This window comes from Dipodomys ordii, unplaced genomic scaffold, assembly GCF_000151885.1.
Source record: "Dipodomys ordii isolate 6190 unplaced genomic scaffold, Dord_2.0 Scaffold11, whole genome shotgun sequence".
NCBI lineage: Eukaryota > Metazoa > Chordata > Mammalia > Rodentia > Heteromyidae > Dipodomys > Dipodomys ordii.
Genome location: NW_012267227.1, coordinates 12,256,061 through 12,267,210, shown reverse-complemented (window position 1 = coordinate 12,267,210; position 11,150 = coordinate 12,256,061). Strand labels below are relative to the sequence as shown.

Sequence of the window (11,150 nt, the reverse complement as noted above, 5' to 3'; positions counted from 1 at the left end):
TTTTTCAGTCGGTCATGGGGCTTGAACTCTGGGCTTGGGCACTGCCCCTGTGCTCTTCTGCTCAAGGTGAGCACTCTACTGCTTGAGCTACAGTGCCACTTCCAGTTTTCTAGTGGTTTATTGGAGATAAGTCTCATGGACTTTCCTGCCTGGGCTGGCTTTGAACTGTGATCCTCAGATCTCAGCCTCCTGAATAGCTAGGATTACAGGCATAAGCTACAGGCGCCAGGCAGGCCTACACTTCTGGCTTTTTCATGCTTAAGATAAGCATCTCCAGGACTTTTCTGCTTGGGTTGGCTTTGAACTGTGATTCTAATATCTCAGCCTCCTTAATAGCTAGGATTATAGGAATGAGCCACTGGTCCCTGGCTCCAAATCTCTTTTAAATATATGCTTGAGGTACTTAATGCAATCTCATTTTTTAAGATTATTAATATGTATTCAAACCCATTTCTGAGAATAATCACTCTGGATTTCATTTGATATAATGCATTAAAAAAGTTTAAGACAAGCCAGGCAGTGGTGGCTGATGCCTAGAATCAAAGTACTCAAGAGGTTGAGATCTGGGAATGAAACTTCAAAGCCAGCCTGGTCAGGAAAAGCCTTCAAGAATCCATCTCCAATTAACCCTCAAAAATCCCAGAGTGGAGACATAGCTCAAGAGGCAAAAGACTGAGGAAAAAGACTGAGCAAAAGTGCAAGACCCTGAGTTCAAGTCCTGGTACACACACACATTTTTTTTTTTGGGGGGGGGGAAGGCCTTGAACTCTGGGCCTGGGTGCTATCCCTCAGCTCTTCAGCTCAAGGTGAGCACTCTCCCACTTGAGCCACAGCACCATTTCCAGTTTTCTGGTGGTTTACTGGAGATAAGAGTCTCATGGACTTTTCTGCCTAGGCTGGCTTTGAACTGTGATCCTTAGATCTCAGCCTCCTGAGTAGCTAGGATTAAAGGCGTGAGTTACCAGCACCCAGGTACACACATACACATACACAAACACGCACACACACCCTTTAAGACACAGAATTAAATGGAAAAATATAAACCTTTTGGAAGCTGCTTAATGCTGCTTTTGGGTCATCTTCTTTTAATGCTTTGGAATTGTAGTACTGATTTTCCAAATCCACATTTGGTTCCGAGTTACTATCTTCAGAGTATTCCTGTGTAGAAAACAAAAAGATATCAACGGTAACTCAAAAATACACCAAAACAAGAAGCACTTTTCAATAATCAAACTGGCTTTGTGATGTGAAGACTTGAGTGTCACTGGTCTCACAGACGGAAGACTTCGAATTCAGTTATTATGTTTAACAATGGAAAATTCCTGGGAACACTTCTTTAAGGCCATGCTCAAATTCTGAAGTAAGAATACTTTATAGGCACTCATTCACTTAAATGCTGGTTAGTGTAGATATGACTATAGCCAAACTGATAAAATTGAAAAAGTAATTAATAAAGAATAAACAAGCCAATTGTGTATCTCAGTAACTGAATGAAGTCTAACAGTGATGGGTTTGAAGATGGGACTTGAAAGGTAAATGGGAATTTGCTTCCCAGACAAAACAGGCGAAGTTAAAGAGGACAGCATACACCAGAAAAGCATAAACAATGGGAGACATTAAGTAAGAATAATTCTGCTGTTGGAATAAAGCCATATAGATTCTTCCTTCAAAATAATGCTCAAGGGGCTGGGAAGGTGGCTCAGTGGTAGAGCGCTTGCCTTGCATGCCTGAGGCCCTGGGTTCGATTCTTCAGCACCACATAAGCAAAAAGAAAAAAGCCGGAAGTGGTGCTGTGGCTCAAGTGGTAGAGCGCTAGCCTTGAGCTGAAGAGCTGAGGGACAGCGCCCAGGCCCAGAGTTCAGGCCCCACGACTGGACCCCAAAATAATAATAATAATAATAATAATGCTCAAACCACCCTTTCTCTCTGGCTACATTGCTCCCTGCCAAGCAACTTGGATCTCTCCACAAACTTTTTTTTTTGTTGGTCATGGGGCTTGAACTCAGGGCCTGGGAGCTGTCTGAGCTTTTTTACTCAAGGCTAGCCCTCTACCACTCGGAGCCACAGTACTGCTTCCCGTTTTCTGGTGTTTAATTGGAGATAAAAATCTCCATGGACTTTTTCTGCCTGAGCTATCTTTGAACTGCAATCCTCAGATCTCAGCCTTCTGAGTAGCTTGGATTATAGGTGTGAGCTATTGGTGCCTGGTGTCCACAAACTCTTTGCTTTTTTTTTTTTGTTGTTGTTGGTCTTGGGGCCTGAACTTGGCCTGGGCGCTGTCCCTCAGCTCTTCAGCTCAAGGCTAGCACTCTACCCTTTGAGCCATGGCACCACTTCCAGCTTTTTTTTTTTTTCCTGGTTATGTGGTACTGAGGAATCAAACCCAGGGCCTCATGCATTCGAGGCAAGCGCTCTACCACTGAGCCACCTTCCCAGCCCCGCACAAACTCTTAAAACTACCCTTCAGGTCTCATTTTCAGGCTTTAAGTTCCAATCTTCTCATAGTAAGCAGCCAGAATTATCTTTACAAAATGTAAATTCTCTCATTCCTCTCCTTCAAAATGGCTTCCCATTGCCTTAAAACTTGGCTCCTCTGTTCAGCCTTGTCTATCAAGCGCTCCCCTGGTTGGTCTTGCGGCAGTCATGTTGGCCTTATTGCACAAGTGGCAAGACCCCTTCCCACCTGGTCATGCTATTTCCAGCCTCTTTCCACTGCTTTCTCATCTGGTCCCCAAAGACACAGTTCAGGCCACAGCTTCTGTGCCCAATTCCTTCTCCAAGGAAAACTTGGGATAAACAATCAGAGCTATGAAACCTACTCTATTCTTTGGGAAGTCAGTTCTTTGCTAATTGTCTAATTAGCTTGGAATATTTCTAAACACTTACACCTAAGATATACCATGGAATTACTGAAAAGGAAACCGACACTCTTCTGTATATTACCTTTATAATAACAATTTAAAAAAATTAGTTGTGGGGCGAACTCAGGGTCTATGCGCTTGTCCCTGAGCTTTTTTGCTCAAGTCTAGTGCTCTATCACTTTGAGCCACAGCAGCACTTCAGGTTTTCTGGAGGCTAATTGGAGATAAGAATCTCAGGGACTTTCAAGCCTGGGCTGGCTTCTAACTGTGATCCTCAGATCTCAGCCTTCTGAGTAGGTAGGATTACAGCATGAGCCACTAGCACCCAGCTATAGTAACAATTAACAAATTTTGTAAAATTAAGAAAAAAGTCAGATAAACAACAATTAAAAAAAAAAAAAACCCAACAACCTCACAGAAGCAGGGCACTGATGGCTCACGCCTGTAATCCTATGTACTCAGGAGGCTGAGATCTGAGGATTGAGGTTGGAAGCCAGTTCGGACAGACAACTCTGAGACTCTCATCTCTAATTAATCAGCAAAGAGTCTCACTGAAGGTATAGCCCAAGTGGCAGAGCACCTCTTCTAAGCATATAAACCAAGGGAAAGTGTGAGACTCGAGCTTCACAACTGGCAAAGAAATCATGTCATAAAACTTAATCCAGCTTTCAACATTTTATGAGTGTATTCTTTTGGTCTGATATATAATTAGCTGTAGGTAATATTTAATATTTTTGCATAGTTATCATTGAACTATTAAATAAATGTTATTGCTAATTATGAAAATTACCACAACGAATCTAACAACTGACCTAACTATGTTCGTGTGGATTGAGCCCGACACCAAGAAGACATCACCTGGAACTTACAGCTCAATGAGTCCAACCTCATCTCAGGCTGTGCGTAACAGCCTGCTTACTACACTTCAGTTGTTACACTGGTCCGACGTTTTTTGTGTGTGGCGGTATGAACATTTGAACTCAAGGCCTCCTGCTTGCTAACAAGTGCTTTACTGCTGAGCCAGACCTCCAGTCATTTTTGCACTGGTTATTTTTGAGAGTGCACCTCAATTCCTGTTCAAGTATCTGCCTGGATTACAAGCTGCCTACTGTGGGCTTCCCAGTTATAGCTGTAATGACAGGTGAGTGTACCATGCCAGCTTCTCTCAATTGAGAGGGAGGCCTGGGTTGGCCTGAAACTGGGATTCTCCCAATCTCAGCCTCTCAAGTAGTTAGGATTGAACAAGCCATAGCACCTGGATCTGGCATCGCTAATTTTTTTTTTTGGTCGGTCATGGGGCTTGAACTCTGGGCTTGGGCGCTGTCCCTCAGCTCTTCAGCTCAAGGAGAGCACTCTACTGTTTGAGCCACAGCGCCACTTCCGGTTTTCTGGTGGTTTATTGGAGATGAGTCTCAGGGACTTTCCTGCCCGGGCTGGCTTTGAACCGAGATCCTCAGATCTCAGCCTCCTGAGTAGCTAGGATTACCAGCGTGAGCCACCGGCACTCGGCTAAAATGGTTTTTTTTTTTTTCTTTTCTTTTTTGGGTCTGGTCGTGGGGCCTGAACTCTGGGCCTGGGCGCTGTCCCCCAGCTCTTCAGCTCAAGGCTAGCTCTACCACTTGAGCCACAGCGCCACTTGCGGCTTTTTTTCTTTTTGCTTATGTGATGCTGAGGAATCGAACCTAGAGCCTCATGCATGCAAGGCAAGCGCTCTACCACTAAGCCACCTTCCCAGCCCCGCTAAAATGGATTTTCTTCTTTTAATTAATTTATTTTTTTTGTATATGTGGTACTGAGGAATTGATGGCATCACTAATTTTTTAAACATGATATTTCTTAAAGTCTTGAGAAGTATCATTTAGATGATCTTTATTATTTTCACACAAGGCTAGAACTCTACCACTTGAGCCTCTCTTCTAATTCTAGCTTTTTGTTGGGTTATTTGGGGATAAAAGTCTTTCAGATTTTGTCTTCCTGGCCTGGTTTCCAACTGTGATCATGGGATCTCAGCCTTCTGAGTAGCTAGAACTAAAGGCATGGGTCACCATATCCAGCATACTTTTATTATTTATACTTAAAAAGCATGATTTTGGAGCGAAACAAAAACAGGCTTGTAGTTGGGGTAGGTATTAGTGGGAGGGAATGGACTAAGGAGGATGAATAAACATAATTATAGTTGAACTATATTGTTTTCAAGTCTGAAAAGAACACTGAAACCTACTGAAATTGTTTTAGAAAGGGGGGAAGAGAGAGTTATAAATGAGGTGAAATTAGAATAATTTCACATGCTTTTCAATGTCACAAGGACATTCACTCTGCAAACCTAATTTAAAACTATTTTTTAATCCCATCATCTTTAATAGTCATATTCTACTTAATTAATGGGTACATACTCTGAAAAATTCATCATTAGACAATTTTCTCATTGCAAAAAATATATTTACATCATAAAATATATTTACACAAACAAAGCTAGCAAAGCTGGGGCTACAGCCATGCACTCAAATGTAGGGCATATAATCTTACATGCCTACTATTTTTACATGTGATTCATCACTGACCCAAACATCATTAGGTAAATATAGACAGATAGATACATAGATACATAGATAGATAGATAGACACACACACACCAGCAAATAAGTATTGGGACACATGCAAGTTAAGTTCTTTCCCTCAAGTCACACAGGACCTACTAAGAAATAGTTGTATGCAACATAATAGAAATAGATATACAATGTAATAGAAGTAGATACTATAATGTAATACGATGTAAGCAATATTCAGAGACAAACTAAAAAACAAACAACCAACTACTCAAGAGTTAAAGAAAGGAAAAGATACTTGAATCAGGTATAAAAAGTATGATTAGGCTTGGCACTGGTGGTCCATGCCTGTGATCCTATCTACACAGGAGGCTGGGATCTGAGGAATGCAGTTTGAAGCCAACCCAAGCAGAAAAGACAGTGAGACTCTTATCTTGAATAAACTACTCAGAAGTAGCACTGTGGCTCAAGTGGTAGAGCGCTAGCCTTGAGCACAGAGAGGTTCAGGGACAGCACCCAGGCCCTGAATTCAAGCCCCAGGACCAGCAAAAGAAGGGAGAAGGAGAAAGAGGAGGAGCAGGAGGAGGAGGAGGAGCAGCAGGAAGGGGAAGAGGAAAAAGAAAAATAATACGACTAGGAGTTATGAGAAAGGACAGCTGAAATAATAATAATAATAGAAATAATAATGATGATGATGATCCAGACAGAGCAGCCAATGTCTGATGTCTGGATACGATAAATGAAGGCTTGATATCAAATAGAATGAAAAGGAATGGACTATAAATATAAGATGTTAAATGATACTAAGGATGTAAAATTAAAGAGACGTGTTACCTATAATAACTACCAATGGCTTGATGACACACACAGGTGCCATTAATCCTAACAGGGAATACAGAAAAAACATTGCATAAATACTAATAAACTGAATTCACTTATGTCAAATGAGATGGTCACTGGTAAAAATTTAAATACAGGGGCTGGGAAGGTGGCTCAGTAGTAGAGTGCTTGCCTTGCATGCATGAGGTCCTGGGTTTGATTCCTCAGCACCACATAAGCAAAAAAGAAAAAAGCCGGAAGTGGCGCTGTGGCTCAAGTGGTAGAGCGCTAGCTTTGAGCTGAAGAGCTGAGGGACAGCGCCCAGGCCCAGAGTTCAGGCCCCATGACTGGGACCCATCCCCCAAAAAATTTAAATACAAAATTTATATCAAAAACTATCATTTTAATCAACATGTGAAGATTGCTTTAAAAAACTTCAAGCAATATATGTAAATTAAACGAGCTCTTGAACATCGTAAAAGAGATGTAAAAACCTTAAAGTACAGTAATAGTTGCAGGGTATTTATGTAACTCACGTCCTAGTATCTCCCACCCACAGCAATCTGTGATCCAGCCACACTATGCAAATCTATTCTCATCTCCCCAGATGTGCTACTCATTTTAAGATCTCTGCTTTAGTAGAAACTGTACTTTTTGCTAAGAATTCCTCAACAACCATCTCGCCAAAAAAACCTTCCTACTTTTCAGTTTAATAATTCAACTTTCAACTTGCCAAGGCAAGCCTAAGAAATGTTTTAGGAAAACAAGACTCATTATTCACAAGGTTTCCTTGAACTTGACCATTTGATCAGATATGAGGCACACTAGAGCCACATCTCATTATTCTTAAATATAGATAGGATTCTTTTTTTTTTTTTTTGAGTCCGGTGGTGGGGCCTGAACTCTGGGCCTGGGCGCTGTCCCTCAGCTCTTCAGCTCAAGGCTAGCGCTCTACCACTTGAGCCACAGTGCCACTCCCGGCTTTTTCCTTTTTTTGCTTATGTGGTGCTGAGGAATCGAACCCAGGGCCTCATGCATGCAAGGCAAGTGCTCTACCACTGAGCCACCTTCCCAGCCCTAGATAGGATTCTTAATTGGTTATCTGTGTTACAAATCAAAACCATCTCTTACTTGTTCTCTACTTTCAGTCTTCAAATGAAATTTCTCAAGGAAAGACATAAAAGTTCTGACTCTCCCATTAATTGATCCCATACATTTAGGCACATCCCTTACACTCAATGCTTTAGCTCCGTTTCAGTCAAGTTTTGGGGGGTTTCCTGTAGGAAGCTTCCCACAGAGGCCTGTGTGTTCATTTTTACTTTCTCAACTTCAAAAGGTTGTATAGGGGGCTGCAAATTAGCATGTCTGTCTAAGTGACCCAGTGCTTCTTGATCTATCACCCCTTTCTATTCTCCTCCACATTTTTGAATGTAATGTACAAGCACAAATTCACTTTGGTTTGTATTCATAATTCAAAGTTATAGAAGTTACTCAAACCTAAATTCAAGTTAATATGAAAAAATATTGCTTATTACTTAAGCTTGTTTGCATGCTTAAAATTAAATGAGAATTAGACTAACTCACTGATTAAATTGATAACTTTTATTAACGTATAAGAGCTGTTTCCCATTATTTACTTTTAGCTATCCTTCTCTGAATCTTTTTAATTTCATTACAGAAGCCACATTTAGGATACAATGCAACAGGCTTTGTGATAACTCACTAAACTTACTGAACCACAGTTTTCTTTGAAGCAGTAGTTTAAAGCAGGAAAATTATTCCATGGTACTGACAGGGATTGTAGTCATGTTTCTGAAATTCTCAAGAGAAGTAACTTTATTGGAGTCAAATGTTTCTAACCTAAAAGTGTATTGCACAGCTTGATTATCCACCTTAATTACTAAATCTAACTCAATATATATTTTCAACTACAGTTGCAACTACGAAAAAGGCCAAAACCTGTTTGTAGCTGAAGATTTTTTTAAGCTGTACTTCATTTATAATAGTAAAAGATAGAGAATAGGCCAAATTCTTATCACCAGGGAACCAGATAAAACATGGTACAGTCATACAATTTATGTATTGGTAGACAACGTATGCTCTGAAAAGGATCACTGTCTTGTGCCTATAAACCTAGCTACTCAGAAGTTAAGATCTGAGGATGGAGGTTTGAAGCAACTTGGGAGGAAAAAGCTAATCTCCGATTGGCCAGAAAATGCTTAAGAGGGGTGACTCCTGTGGTAGAGTGCCAACCTTGGCAAGAAAGCCCAGCAAAACCCTTTGTTCAACAGCAGGTATAATTTTTTTTTTTTTACCAGGCCCAGAGTTCAAGCCCCACCACTGATCAAAAAAAAAAAAAATTTTTTTTTAAAATCAGGTATATAGCCGGGTGCCGGTAGCTCATGCCTGTAACCCTAGCTACTCAGGAGGCTGAGATCTGAGGATCTCGGTTCAAAGCCAGCCTGGGCAGGAAACTCCGTGAGACTCTTACCTCCAATAAACCACTAGAAAACTGGAAGTGGCGCTGTGGCTCAAGCAGTAGAGTGCTCACCTTGAGCTGAAGAGCACAGGGACAGCGGCCCAAGCCCAGAGCTCAAGCCCCATGACCGACCAAAAAAAAAAAAAAAATCAGGTATAGACATACACCACACACACATACACATGCATACGGGTACACACATGACAGCTCAGCATTTTGCTAGTTTTTTTAGGGATCAAGTCTGAAAGGGTTTTCTGCCCAGGCTTGCTTCAAACAAAGATCCTCCAGATCTCAGCCTCCTAAATGGCAATAATTACAAGTGTGAACCACTGGCACCTAGCATACGAAACTCTTCTGGTAGTATGGAAGCATGAAATGACAACTACCTCCCTTCTTCATCTTTTAAAAACAATCCAGGAAGTGGCACTCTGGCTCAAGTGGTAGAGCACTACACTTGAGTTGAAGAGCTGAGGGGCAGCGCCCCTGCCCAGAGTTCAAACTCCACAAAAAAAAAAAAAAAATCCATTGAAGGAAATTGTCTACCAAGAAAAAATATTATTGGGGCTGGGAAGGTGGCTCAGTGGTAGAGCGCTTGCCTTGCATGCCTGAGGCCCTGGGTTCGATTCCTTAGCACCACATAAGAAAAAAGAAAAAAGCCAGAAGTGGCGTCATAGCTCAAGTGGTAAAGCACTAGCCTTGAGCTGAAGAGCTGAGGGACAGCGCCCAGGCCCAGAGTTCAGACCCCACGACCAGACCCTCCCCACCCAAAATAAAAGAAAAAAGAAATTATTAAAAATATTTTTTATCACCCTAACTTTCAATTGTTAGATGGAGTGTGACAGTTTCCATTATTTGATATATGATTGGGAATCCAAAATGTGACAGTCAAATAAGGGAGAGAATTATTTAACCAAATAGTTGAAAAATAAAAAGGGAGAGGATTTCACTTAATTTTGTAGCAGTGCAAAATCTTTTCTGCTGTTAAGAAATTTTTTGAAAAAAGTTAAATACATATTTAACTCCATTATGTTTAGCATGATGTTTAACATTTTTGCAAAAATGAAGAGTACAATAAGATTTCTATTGATATTTCTACGTTATATTTTCAGTTAGCATCTTCAAGCTAATCATAGTGCTAATAACCCATGTGTTTAATAAATCAGTAGTTAAGAGAGGAGTAGAAATACTTAAAAAAAACTAATACAGGCTGAGAAGGTGGCTCAGTGGTAGAGTGCTTGCCTCACATGCATGAGGCCCTGGGTTCAATTCCTCAGCACTACGTATGCAGAAAAAGTGGGAAGTGGTGCTTTGGCTCTAGTGGTAGAGCGCTAGTCTTGAGCTGAAGAGGTGAGGGACAGGGCCCAGGCCCAGAGTTCAAGCCCCACGACTGGCAAAAACAAAAAACAAAAACTAATACTACAAAAGCATTTAAAAACACTTGGAAACTTAAAAAAAATTGGTAGTATAAATAAAATATAATAAATAAAACTTAATAAGTAGTACAAGTTAATACATTCTTAATGAACTGAGGACACAGCCTACAATTAGTTTGGTTTCTGCAGAAACTATTAAAGAAAGTAACTTAAGAGAATCACCAAAACCTCTTTGACTTTCCAATAATAGCACTTTTCCTCTTTCACAAAATGTGCTTTTTAAAAAAACTTAAAAAGATGAACTGGAAATATTATTCCTCTATACTAAGAAGCCATTCATTAACTCAAAACAGTATCTTGATAACATTTCTTTAAAAAAATAAAATAAAATGAGCCAGACTTCCCAAAGCATCTACTTCACAACTTTATCCTAATGCAGAAACTCCATAATATGTAAGAACCAAACAAAATACCCCTAATAGAAAACTGATGCTAATTTTTGGGGTCAAGTTTTTTTTTTTAGTTCCCACACAGTAGGGTGTGTGCGTAACAATCTGACCATCGGCTAAATTTGTTTTAAAACCTGTGAATTAATTCACAAAACCTGAATCTTGGAAGAGGAAAAAAAAATCACCAACCAAATAAATATTCCTTTTATGTTGTTGAGATCTTAAAGCTTCTACAACTGAGGAATTTTCTTAAATCAAGAAGGAAAAAAAGCCATTCGTTTAATCCATACCTTTCCAAAAACAAAAAATACAACAAAACACAAACACTCCTTGGTTTCATCCCCACCCCCACCAAAAAAAAAAAAAAACCCACCATCAACAATAGCAGAAAACCAAATCCCCCTAACCAGCTTTTTCTCTTAAAGAACCAAACAAGTAGTTCAACTAGTTTCTCTCCCTCCCTGCCTGCCCCCCCGCCAGCTTTCTTTTTCTTCTTTTTGCTCTCAACTCTCCATTGCACCTTTGCTTCCCACCCAAATCCAGCCTGCACACAACTAGCCGAAGGAAGCTGTTTCCAGGAGACGCACCGGGTAGCATTTCCCAGTCAGGCCGGGGGGGGGGGG

At 40.6% G+C, this 11,150-nt stretch overlaps 1 protein-coding gene across 1 annotated transcript in view; it reads right to left on the bottom strand.

Annotated features, from left to right (window-relative positions):
* The window catches only part of Cops2 (COP9 signalosome subunit 2), a 30,016-nt gene that overhangs the window by 17,908 nt on the left and 958 nt on the right, over window positions 1-11,150 (bottom strand). Inside the window, exon 2 of the mRNA XM_013009963.1 lies at window positions 1,045-1,158. Within this exon, the coding sequence (XP_012865417.1) occupies window positions 1,045-1,158 (114 nt within the window). The remainder of the gene's footprint in view (window positions 1-1,044; window positions 1,159-11,150) is intronic.